Genomic DNA, 13,100 nt, shown 5'->3' on the forward strand with positions numbered 1-13,100 from the left:
GACATCCTTACCAAGCCATTAGCAAGGATTATGCTCAAGCAAATGAGGAGCTTAATCGGAGTTCAAGAAATTGATCTCCCTAATTCAAGTTGGAATTGATGGGGTGAATGTTGGATAATTCCAAGCTTGTGGAAACTTAACATATTATTAGATGTTTAATATGTTAAGATAAACACAATAAAAAAACCTAGAAATAGGAAAATAAAGTTTCTATTTAGGTTAGGTTTGTGTTTTTCATATCCCACATGTTAAAGGGAATAGTTTTTCATATAAATATAAATATAGGTCTAGTGGAAAGTTGTTCCATATGATCTAAGAAAAACATATTGAGAGTTTTAGTTTTGAGTAGTTTCTAAAGCTAATAAGAAAAGTTGTTCTTATAACTTTTTGTGTTTCTAATAGATCTGAGGCATTCATAAAAGCCTGGGAAGATGCATGCGCACATAGTGGAAGAAATCAAATTTACATACCAAGAAAAAAGTTCTATATGAGTGCTGTCATATTCAAGGGACCAGAATATTACTGGCTCCTCTACATCCGAAGCATATCAAACAAGACGCTTGAATAAATTTCCAGTACATCGACAATCTCGTAGTCACCGGCCACGGAACTATCGACGGCTTAGGAAGCCATTCGTGGTCCTCCACTAACTTCGACATGAATCGTAGACTACCAGCGGTACGATATTCGTCTTTAGTTTTAAATTTAAATTTTGATAAAATATTTGTTAAAGAAAGCCTATATTCTCTAATCTCTAATCTTTTTGCAGAACATGGCATTCGATTTCGTGAGAAAATCAAGAATTAATGGACTAATATCACTCAACAGCAAATCGGAACACTTGAACTTCTTCTGCGTAGATCATTTCAACATCTCTCACGTCAATTTAACGGCTCCTGGAAACAGCCCCAACACTGACGGAATCAAGATTGGTATGTCCAACAACGTTAAGATTCGGGACAGTCACATTGGTTCCGGAGACGATTGTATCGCAATCCTCTCTGGAAAAACTAACTTTGATATCCATAACATCACTTGTGGTCCTGGACATGGGATCAGTGCCGGAAGCTTGGGAAAGCACAAGGAAGAAAAGAACGTCGAGAATGTTAGGGTTAGGGACACGGTTTTTACTGGGACAAGCGCCGGTATAAGGTTCAAGACATGGGAATCTTCGGTTGCTGAGATCACCGTTTCGGGATTCTTGTACGAGAATATCAAGATGGTTGATGTCCGACACGACATCGTATCAACATCGACCAGAAGTATTGTCCTTACCCACCGTGCCTGAAATTAGTAAGCTTCTTATGCAAGAAACAGCCTTATCTTTCTTAATTTTGCTCAGTTTTTTAATCAGATTAGATCATGATATTGTTGTCTGCAGGGAGACTCTCATGTTCAGATCAGAAACGTGACGTTTAAGAATATTTGGGGAACATCGAGGGACAAAGTGGCTGTAAAGTAAAAGCTTTCCATGCAAAGATATTCAGTTAATTGACATCAACTTAATACATAATGGATCTGACGGTCCAGCCACCGCGTTGTGTGAGTACGTTAATGGTTCTGCTCGTGGCAAGATGTTTCCTCCGAGTTGTTTAAACTGAGCTTATCGTTAGTTGATTTTGGTATATATTATTCATTACTGGTGTAGATGTGATTGTAAAAAGTCAGTCCCAAAGAGAGAGCTTAATATGACATTTTTATTTTATTTTCATTGGTGATATCTCTCAGTGATAACATTGTGTTGGTAACTTTGACTCTTTGAGAATGATAAAATTAGTCAACTCACAAGACTAGACAAGTTAAAAGGAGTTGATGGACAAAGAAACAGAGACAAAGACCACATTATTGACAACCATTGATCTGGTGTAGCTAATGCAACCACTGATGAGTACCATCGCGAGATCCAATTCAACCTCTTCTCTCGTGACCTGACTAGCTTTTATTCGTAAGAAGATTGAGTTGAAAGAGTATCAGTCTTTAAGTACTAGACTGAAGGAGCTTCAAGACGGATGCTCGATCAGGCATGCTGGGTATTGCACCCTTTACTTGGACACACAGAGAGGCAGCTGCAGCTTTAGGAACCGGAAAAAAATAAGAACCATTGAACCCAAAAAGTAAGACAAAACTAATCTGAATTATGGGTTAGGAAACTATATTATTTAGTGTTCGTAACAAATTTACCAGCAAATCTCAAGCATTCCTCACGTGACTTGCCCTCTACCATAGCCACTGCAAATGCTGCTGTGAAAGTATCCCCGGCTCCTGTAGTATCCACCACTTGCGCAGCCGGTATAATTGACTGCTGGATCGGTTCTTCCCCTTCTATAAATAGCGCAGACCCTTTGGAACCAAGTTTCACTAGGACCTGCTTAACTCCCTGAGAAAAAAAAAAAAAAAACATTAGATTGAACCTTACCAACCTAAACCCACTAAACATTAGATCCAAATTGCCAGAAAAGGATTAACCAAAATCTGGAGTTGAGTACTGGACTTACCAACTTATGGCACTGTGCAACAGCTTGGCTAATCTGTTCAAAAGTTTCAGTAGGCATTCCGGTCAAGTGACTGAGCTCAGTTTCATTAGGGCTCAAGATGTCTACGGAACCATATAGCTCACTCGGAATTGGCGTATCCATTCCTCCCACGTCGAGGATGACCAGAACACCTGCTTTCTTCACAGCCTGCAAAACCAACACCAACCAAAACTCCTTACAAAAATCGACTCAACATAATCTTGCATTCGCATTCACAACACGATGATTCAAAATGTCCCATATTCCAATTTCAAATGCTACATTCTTTTTCAAGACATTATCTAATGACTAAACCTAAAGCTGCGAGTGTCAATCAAACTTGGAATCTAAGAAAGTCACAAACTTTAAACGAACCTTAGCAACTTGAACATTGATGGAATCAGGGATCTCTCTTTGCAGCAACACAACACCAGCATTCCTCACGATCTCAAGCTCATCATCGCTCATCTTCTCAGGCCATCCTCTCATATTAGCACCACCTACGATAATAATCGAGTTCTGACCGTCCGACTGCAGCATCACCACCGCGTGCCCCGTCGGCTCGTCCGTCACCGACTTCACGTAGTCCAAGCGGACTCCGCACCCTTCGGATCCATCCCCCAAGGCACCAGCGATCAGCTTCCCGTGCGCGTCCTCTCCCAAACGACCGACGAAGTACGTCGGATAATCCAGCTTCGCCCCGCACGCCGCCTGATTCGCGCCTTTTCCTCCGGCGAGCGTTTGCCCTGTCTTGGCCGAGATCGTTTCGCCTTCCTTGGGCAGTCTTTCGATCTCCACGTAGATGTCGGCGTTCGCGGATCCAACGACCACCAGCGGAGGCGCGTGGGGTTTCACGGTGGATTTAGCATTTGCCGATGGGTCGACGGAGAGGGAGAGAACGCGGAGGGATCTTCTGGGAACGCGATTGACAATGTTGATCGGAGGAGGATTCGATCGATTGAATTTGATGTTTGGATGGAAAGTATTCGACTGAGAAAGTGAAATCCCTTTCATCATCGTCGTACGCTTTTTCGCCGGAGTCAACGCAGAAACTTTTTTTTCTTTTTTTTTTTTGGATGGATAATTGGATAGTATTACGATTCGAACTTTGAAGTATTGAACTTAACTACTTAAGAGTTCATTAGACGCGCGTCATCCTTACATGAGACTCACGCTCTAAAATTAGTAAAACTGTACCCAAAAACAAAATTAATTCGAGTATCCACCGTTATAAAGTACGATGACGCATGCAGTGGCCAAAGCAAAGGCAATTATCAAAAACCAATCATATAGGTTAGATTATCAGTTAAACGTAAGACATTGTTGGAAAAAAAAGTCGGAAAAATTGATCATGTATGAACAGAAGTAAATAAATTACTTGAGCATAACAAATTATGAGCTACATTTAAGCAAAAAAAACAAAAACAAAAATTATGACCTACACATGTTGGGAAAAATTAATTCTGAAAAAAATTGATCGTGTCTTAAGTAACTAAATTATTTTGAGCATAACAAAAGAATTTTGAATAACTAATTTTTTACCTTTTGATTTTACAAATCTCATGAAAATAATACATATATTCAATAACACTACCAAACAGGAGTATAATACAACGTGCCAAACCGCATAAGGGAAAGCAAAATAAAATAATAGTAACAATTAAAAGCTTAGAGTAGTTGAATCCAAATTGTCCTCGATTATACAATTTCGTATTATTTTAAGGGCAAGCACAATGCGATTCAAAACCCCTATAAATATAACCGATTATAGTTCTCTTCAATTCAGTCCCCACATCACAATATTATTAGCTAACTACGCAAGAGGAAAAAAAAAAACTTCTTAGTGAGTTTAATCAAAGAGTAATAATGGCAGACGAGGTGATACTTCTGGACTTCTGGGCGAGTATGTTTGGGATGAGGACGAGGATCGCTCTGGAGGAGAAAAAAGTCAAGTACGATTGTAGAGAACAAGATTCTCCTCGAGATGAACCCAATTCATAAGAAAATCCCGGTTCTCATTCATAATGGTAAACCGGTCTGTGAGTCTCTCATCCAGGTCGAGTACATCGATGAGACTTGGCCCGGTGAAAACCCACTCCTTCCTTCTGATCCTTATCAAAGAGCTCATGCTAAGTTTTGGGCAGATTTCATAGACAAAAAGGTATTTTCATTTTGCAAAAATATATTCTGGTTTCGGTTTAAGTGTCTTGGATTAATTTGGCTTGATCTTTTTCTCCACCATATATTGCAACTTCTTTAACCAAAATGGATTATACAAGGTGAATGTTACTGCGAGGAGAATATGGGCGACGAAAGGTGAGGAGAAAGAAGCATCCAAGGAGTTAATCGAGATATTCAAGATGCTTGAATCCGAGCTTGGAGACAAGCATTACTTTGGAGGTGAGACTTTCGGGTATGTGGATATAGCCCTCATCGGATTCTACAGCTGGTTTGGAGTCTACAACAAGTTTGGGAATATGAGTATCGAATCAGAGTGTCCAACGTTGACTGCGTGGGCCAAAAGGTGTTTGCACAGAGAGAGCGTTACTAAAACCCTGCCTAAGTCGGAGAAGGTCACCACGTTCATTTCCCAACGTCTTGGCGTCGAGTAGATCCTCTTACGGTGTTCTGTTGTCCTATGTCTGCTCTTGTTGTGTTTCTAAGGTTTATTGTTGCTTAATAATGTGATTCTGTGAGGTTGTTCAAGTGCATGTGTTGATCCGTTTCTCGGTTGTTTTTTTTTCTATCTTTTCTGTATTTGGATATAAATTTTCATTTCGTTGAAAAGTCTATAATAAGGGATCTATGTCAAATCATGAAATTACAAGCAGCAATCCATTTATTCTATTTCTTATGATTGCAGTTAGATTAGTTCAAGACACGTTAAACTTACTTATCTAAAAATTCTAATATCAAGCGGATATCCGAATCCGGATTTGGATCCTTAAAATAAATAAAAAATAATATTAATATATATATATATATATATAAAATATTAACAATAATTTTTTAAAAAAATATATATAATGTCTTTAATTATTTCTATGTATAATATTACAAAATTTACATAAAATTTATATATACTATTATAAAAATAAAAATATATTAAATCAAATTAATTTATATATATAAATATTACTATTTTTAAAATATTTATTAAAAAAACTTACGGATCCAGATATCCGGACTTAAAAATTAAGATATCCGGATCCGGATTCGGCTTTGACGGATCTAACATCTTACTATCCGGATCCGGATTCGGTCTCTCCGGAAATCCAGATTTTCAGATCGGATTCGGATCGAATCTCGGATCGAATCCGGATCTCGGATAAAAGTTCGTCTTCCAAAGACTTTCTATTACGACTCATATAGTGGTGGAAGACTTTAAGAGGGGATCGTAATTATATGATCCGATTGGAATTCTATAACAAAAAAAATTGATACAAAAAAACTAGCTAATATAGAAATTTCTCATGTATTCTAAAATATTTTTATCCGACCGGTAAAGAACATGCTTACTGTTGTTAATCAAAATTATTATGACTTTCACGGATATAATTTGATTAATCTTATATATTAAAACAGAAGTCACAACCTTGATTCATGTGTAATTTTTTTTAAAAATGGGCCCTCACTAGAAATCAATTATCATTAATTTATTACTAATAATATGGATTAACAATATATCATTCCTAATATAACATCGACTCCTAAAAACCTAGATTGGTTAACAAACTCACTTTGATTCATGTGTGATATTTTTATTTGGATCATCATTTAAATTTTTTATTAAATGTATTTCCTTAATGCTAATATATAATCATTTAACTACTTAAATCATAATATAATTTGATATCTTTTAATTTAAAATATAAATATATATATATAATGTTTTTAACAAATGTGTTGAAAAACATTATAACAATATCTTAATTATCAAAAATTGTATATAAATATTTTCACTAATTTTGTAATTAGTAATGAAATTAATGTTATTATACATTAATATATATATATATATATATATATACTCAGTTATATTTTATAAACATTATATTTAACTAATTTTACTATTTTATAGTTATATCTATCATTTTAAATAAAACATTGTATTTAACTAAATATGAAAAAGTTATTTTAAACTGATAAACTAATATATTTTATTTTCACAAACATTAAAAATTTATGCTAGAAATATAATATGTTGGTAGAACGGGTTAACATTAGTAAATTAGATAATTCTTGTATAAAATTAACTTATCTTAAAATTATATATATATATTATCGTAAATGAATAAACATAAAAAAATATTGATAAAGAAAATCTAGCGCTTTGAATTACGGATCAGAATTATAATAATTGAATAAAAAATAACTTTAAAATATATATAATAAAAATACCAAATATATGTGATGATTTGAAATAATCAATTAACTTACAGCATGAAAACTACTAAATTGTTATATTTAAAATAATTATATATAAATATTTAAATATATAAGTAACTTAAAAATATATTCTAATTATGTAAAATATATATAAACATGAAAATTAATACCCGCACGGTTGTGCGGGTCCAAATCTAGTCTAATATATTAAAATAGAGTCCTATTTTTTTATCTACTTAAAAATATTGTCATTTAAATTTCGACATATTCACTTCTCACTAGAAAATATATAACATTCATTATTATTAGATTAACATTACAAAATATCTTCTCCCTCTAATTAAAAAGATTCTGTCGACTACCCATAATACACTAACATCAAAATACCCTAACGTACTTATATTTGAACCTTTCAAAGTTCATTAATACAAATGTGTCTAATCTTTTACGTATATTATAATTGATACAAACATTTACACAATATGTATACACACACATTTCATTTGTTTTTCCTCTCCTCATTGTCTCATGTTTGAATCTATGGAAGTTGGGTAGGTCCTCATTAGAAATAATCTGATATATAGACATTTGTTTCTTCTTCTTCTCCATGACTTCTCTTCGTCGTGAATAAAAAGAAATATTTTGGTTACCTGCAAGGAGAAATGAAAACAGATTCATAAACATTTATCATTTATGCATATTAGGAAAACCCACTGTTCTAAAATACGATTGGTACACCTGTATATACGGCGTATATACGCTGTTCAGTAGTACACTGTAATGTTTTTTGGTAATGGCAGAATAATATGGTTATTGTTTAAAAGGTATTTATACGGCATTTATACAGCGTTTAAATGACGAATCGTTTAATTTTTTAAAAATTTAGATTCTAACAATCTTAACTAGAACAAACAATAAATTTTCTAACATCACAGTAACAAAATTAAAAAATAACGATTTTTATTTCATCTTCTTATAGTTTTTAAAGTTCTAACAATATTATTTAAAACAACCAAATCGTTTCCTAAAATATGCTAAAAACAGAAACAATTACTTTAGAATCACGATGAACTTTAGATAACTATATTAATATTGTTAGAATTGCTATCAACCAAATAATCTTTTTGCAAATCTAACCTAAACAAACGACAATAACAAGAGATCAAGATTTATTAAACATTTACCATATCTCATCATAATATGGTATATAACAAATTTTAACTTTTGTTATGTTTAATATTTATAATTTTGAACTTATTTTCTAACAATATGATCAAGATTTAATTATTTTCATTTGATCAAGATTTAGATCAAGATTTTATCATTTTGTTGACAAAAAAGTAACTGATTGCAAACCACCACATGTAAATATATAAGTTTATGTTTTTGAAAATATAGTAAGTCATATATATCCAACTAAACATTTTCAGACTAAACTTTAATAATAACTTTTTGCAAAATAGAAATTTTAATATTGTTTAATAAATATAATGTCCAACTACATCCATAATGATAATTTTACATAATAAACTTTGGTTCAAAATCCATTTAAATAATATAATTTATTTATTTAGAGTCCTACTTATATTTATTGATAAAATATTGTTATTTATATTCTGGAACTATGCACTTTTCCGTTGATAATAAATTAGATTGGATATTAAATATATAAATCTGAAAATTATGTTACACTAATTCATTTTGCTTACCAATTATTTGGAATTCAATAAAAATGACCGATATTTTAACCAAGTGACATTTAGTTTCGACGTACAAAAATATCTATCTCTAAATATAACATACACAATACAATATAGTATACGTGAAATCATTTCATTATGTCTCTTTATATTTCTCACTGCTACAGAGACTAATTCAAACATTTTATTTATCAAGATTTTAATGTATGCGATGGTAATTAATAACCGGTGCTATAGAGAATTGGTTTAACTAAGCCATTGCTATTTTTATACATATAAATCAATCTATTGGTAGCATATAAGGTCAGAAGCCGGTAACCAATATTCAATATTTCAAACATGAAATGTTTAAATTATGTTTATGACACAGATTTAGTGGAACAATTTCATTCTAATATTCTTATAAAAACAAAATAATTATATAGAATAAGATTTACTAACAAAACAAATAAGCAACTGAACTACGAAATACATATTCTTGATTAAAATTTAATGAGACTTTAAAATTTTCTAACACCATTTTATAAAAAATAAAAAACGGGGGTTAAAATCTAGCAGTGTCATTAAAGTAGCCATGACTTTTACTGCTAATTGATATCCACAGTCAAAAGTTCCAATCACGTAAGCAGTGGCGTAATCAACCGTCGCTCTTGTGAAACACGTGGCCAACATCTTAAAATGAGTAGGTCCACTCCTTGTTCGGGAACGCGCCAGGCGCTAGTCGGGTTGGACCTAGCGTCTAAAAAGAAAATCGGGGATTAATCGGAAATTATTCGGGGCAGAATTTTTAGATGGTTTACTATTTTATAAAACATGTTAATCTTTAATTGTGTATAACATTAATACATTTTCATGTTTAAGATTGTATAAAACACACAAATAGAATATATAAACTTAATATAGTGTAATTTTCATCAAAATTATGAATATAAACGATATTTATAAAATTTTAGATCAAATAAATAAAAAAAATATTATTAAAAAAAAAAAAAAATAAATAAATAAAAAATAAATAAAAAATAGATTAGGCGGCCGTCTAGGCGGTCATTTAGGCGGTCTAGGCGGAAAAAAATCGGATATCCGATTTTTTAAACCGATTTGGCATAAATCGGGGCGGAAAAGTGACGCGTAACGCCTAGACAGCCGCCTAGACGGCTCGGCGGCCGAGTTTTAGAACAGGGGGTCCACTTAAATAAGGATTTCCCGAATAGCATTTGATTTAATTTTTATCAAAAATTTATCAGAAAACAAAGTAGAAGTTTCATTAAATAATTAAATAATTAAAACTATGATAAGACATGTGTCTTGCACAGAGTAAATTTATATGAAAATTAATTAAGAAATATCGTATGAAAAAATAAAATTTATATTCTTTATCGAATTAATATTGTTGGCCTTTAAACAACTTTAAAAAATAATAATAATTATATAATTTGTTTACTGATAAACTGATCCTATTTTTAAAAATATTTTAGGTCAAAAATCACTTATCACATAAGAATCTAATGTTTAGGCCGTATAATCTCAGCCCTACTATATTTGGTTACAATGAAATTATGTCAGTTCAATTTTATATCAGGATTTAGCAATTTAAAAGTTAATTATGATAATAAAAAGTTTACGTTCACGTGTCAAGCCTATATATCTTCAATATTTTTCTCATTTTTGTATCGCTTTTTAATTTTAGTTATTGCTCAATATAAATATTGATTTTTGAGTTTATCCTCATTTCGTTATTTTGTTTTGACCCAGATTTAGAAAATGTTTAAGATTTAAAATTATTAAAGAGATACATACTTTGGTTAAGATCTGCGCCTTGTGCATAATAAATATTTTATATTTATTTACTTTTTATATGTTTTTTGCATATTATGAAATAATAAAATAATAATTATATATTAAATAACTAAGAAATCAGTTACTATTATATAATAAATTGGTGTGCGCGTATAAATCAAACGACTTATCTTGTTTATTCGCAATCATTTTAGGGTAAATAAATCCAAAAAATCAATTTTATCTATCATATGTGATATATAATTAAATTTAAATGATATTAACATAGAAATAAAGTATAATTTTAATACGTATATTTATTAAATAAGGTTTCTACTCATATGATTTTATGATTATTTGCATATTTGTGTAACAAAATTATACACCAACGATTTTTTTTTGATTCGGAATGTTTAGTGGTTTCAATAATTTATAATCATTTAAAAAACAATGAGGATTTCAAAATTAAAATATTAAATTTTTAATATATGTTCAACGTAGATATCAAAATATAAGTACTTATTTTCATATTCTATAGTTTAATTTAAATGAAAGTTCAACATAGTAAAGTACAAACCCTTTGACATCAAAGTCAGAGATTGAATTAATTTCATCAACTATAAAAGGGAGTAAAAAGACTTTTGAATTGGCTGAACTTATCTTTTTCACTAGCTTCAAAATCAAAGTCAAGAGAATTAGAATATTAATATAAATATGACTTTAGCAAGCAAAATGCGACTAGTGTTTATGTTTGAGAAAAAGACAAAAATAGCACTAAATTAAGTTTATGTTTCCAAACTAACACTTAAGGTCAAAAGTCACAAAAATAGCATTTAATGTTTTATCAAAAGTCACAAACTTAGGGTTTAGAGTTAAAGGATGGGGTTTAGGATTTAAGGTTTAGGGTTTAGGGTTTAGAGTTTAGGGTTTAGGGTTTATGGTTTAGGGTTTAGAGTTTAGGGTTTAAGGTTTAGAGTTGAGAAATGAGGTTTTGGAGATAAGATTTCAAATTTTGAAAAATAAAAAAATTAAAATTTTCAAAGGATAAACTTAAAAATTGGCTATTTTAGTCATTTTAGTGTTTGAGTGCTATTTTTGTGATATAAACTTACAAGACGCTATTGCGGAGATTTGCCTGTTTGTCATATATCCGCTATAAATTAAATAAACTTGGTTCTCTTCTTCATCATTGCCCAGAACAAAGAAATAAAAGATCTCAGTGAGAGCTAAATTATCAAGAGCAACAAATGGCAGACGAAGTGATTCTTCTGGATTACTGGCCTAGTGCGTTCGGGATGAGGACGAGGATTGCTCTTGAGGAGAAAGACATCAAATTCGACCACAGAGAACAAGATCTATTCAACAAAAGCCAGATTCTCCTCGGGATGAACCCGGTTCATAAGAAAATCCCGGTTCTCATCCACAATGGTAAACCGGTTTGTGAATCTCTCATCCAGGTCGAGTACATCGACGAGACTTGGCCAAAGGGAAACTCACTCCTTCCCTCTGATCCTTACCAAAGAGCTCAAGCCAAGTTTTGGGGAGATTTCATTGACAAGAAGGTAGAGAGAGAAGATTTCATAGGGCAAGAAAATCAAGATTAGTGTTTGGTTTAATCTGATTAACAATTTTGGTTTAGGTGTCTGGTCCGACGTGGGTTCTCTGGGGAGGGAAAGGCGAGGAGCAAGAAGCGGGGAAGAAGGAGTTCATCGAGGTGCTCAAGACGCTAGAGACCGAGCTTGGAGACAAGACTTACTTTGGAGGCGAAACGTTCGGTTATGTTGATATAGCCTTGATCGGGTTCTATTGCTGGTTTGACACATATGAGAAATTTGCGAACTTCAGCATCGAAGCAGAGTGTCCAAAGGTGATTGCTTGGGCTAAAAGGTGTCTGAAAAGAGAGAGTGTGGCTAAGTCTCTTCCTGATTCAGACAAGATCACTAAGTACGTTCCCGAGCTAAAGAAAAGACTTGGTATGGAATAGATGTGTTCCATTTTAGTTTCTGTTCTGTCTGTTTTTTTTTTTTTCCTTTTTCAATTTCTGTCGTGTTTTTGCTCTGTTTTGAGTCATCATAATATTATAAACATCCACCGATAGTTTACCGTCAGATAAATGCTTCAATGGTTCAACCGAAACTGGCCCGGGGTGATTATTGTCTCGGGCCGAATAGGCTAGGTCCAGTAACTAAATGCAAGCATCCAAAACTAAGTACACTGGAACGGCTAAAGGTGAAACCTGTACCACAAAAATGCATCTTTTGGTTTCCTATTATATTAAGATGTTAAACATTAGACGTTCTTTCACAAAATTTCTACTAAATGAATGGCTTTTGTTTCTTCAACTACTACCGAAGGAATGGTTTAGTTGATCATATATTCATATTATTAGTCAAACTTTGTAGCCTTGCTTTATGCAAAAAGGGCACTTTCTAAGATTAAAAATACGTACAATACTACTTTCATTTTAAAAACTCTTAAATAATATGGTGGGTGTTATGAAATAACTTATAATTTATAGTATCGAGAAATTTAAATAAGAGTAGAATTTAATACCCGTATGAAGCAAATAACACTACTATAAGTGAGAGAGTTTATTATAAGTAAGAAGAAGAAGATGTAATGGTTCTTTGATTATAAACTCTTGTTCTTGTTTATGGTGTACAAAAGAGTGAGATGAGTGATGGTATTTATAGTGAACAACAATACATAAAATAACAAAGAT

General features: G+C 32.3%; 3 protein-coding genes and 1 pseudogene across 4 annotated transcripts; 3 read left to right on the forward strand and 1 right to left on the reverse strand.

The window, feature by feature from the left end:
• The first annotated feature begins 518 nt into the window (after positions 1 to 518).
• LOC106295735 (exopolygalacturonase) lies at positions 519 to 1,686 on the forward strand. The gene is given in 5 exon segments (XM_013731707.1): positions 519 to 678; positions 770 to 1,246; positions 1,249 to 1,293; positions 1,382 to 1,458; positions 1,460 to 1,686. Coding segments are annotated over 5 exon segments (762 nt in total). The 5' UTR covers positions 519 to 657; the 3' UTR covers positions 1,602 to 1,686.
• Position 1,687: 1 nt separating this feature from the next.
• On the reverse strand, positions 1,688 to 3,712 carry LOC106295734 (ribokinase). Of its 2 annotated transcripts, none has more exons than XM_013731704.1 (4): positions 2,889 to 3,712; positions 2,496 to 2,681; positions 2,182 to 2,377; positions 1,688 to 2,072 (listed from the first exon to the last, which is right to left on the reverse strand). In XM_013731704.1, exons 1-4 carry the CDS (start codon positions 3,528 to 3,530, stop codon positions 1,978 to 1,980), a joined length of 1,119 nt encoding a protein of 372 aa, XP_013587158.1. In that variant the 5' UTR covers positions 3,531 to 3,712; the 3' UTR covers positions 1,688 to 1,977. The 2 variants fall into 2 exon arrangements, with proteins under 2 accessions (XP_013587158.1, XP_013587160.1); XM_013731706.1 differs by having other exon boundaries at positions 1,690 to 2,066.
• A 602-nt stretch (positions 3,713 to 4,314) lies between these two features.
• LOC106295736 lies at positions 4,315 to 5,340 on the forward strand (annotated as a pseudogene).
• A 6,205-nt stretch (positions 5,341 to 11,545) lies between these two features.
• Positions 11,546 to 12,486, forward strand: LOC106292636 (glutathione S-transferase U25-like). The gene is made up of 2 exons (XM_013728261.1): positions 11,546 to 11,940; positions 12,018 to 12,486. Exons 1-2 carry the CDS (start codon positions 11,626 to 11,628, stop codon positions 12,360 to 12,362), a joined length of 660 nt encoding a protein of 219 aa, XP_013583715.1. The 5' UTR covers positions 11,546 to 11,625; the 3' UTR covers positions 12,363 to 12,486.
• Positions 12,487 to 13,100: the final 614 nt, after the last annotated feature.

The sequence above is a fragment of the Brassica oleracea genome, chromosome C5 (assembly GCF_000695525.1).
Source record: "Brassica oleracea var. oleracea cultivar TO1000 chromosome C5, BOL, whole genome shotgun sequence".
Taxonomy (NCBI): domain Eukaryota; kingdom Viridiplantae; phylum Streptophyta; class Magnoliopsida; order Brassicales; family Brassicaceae; genus Brassica; species Brassica oleracea.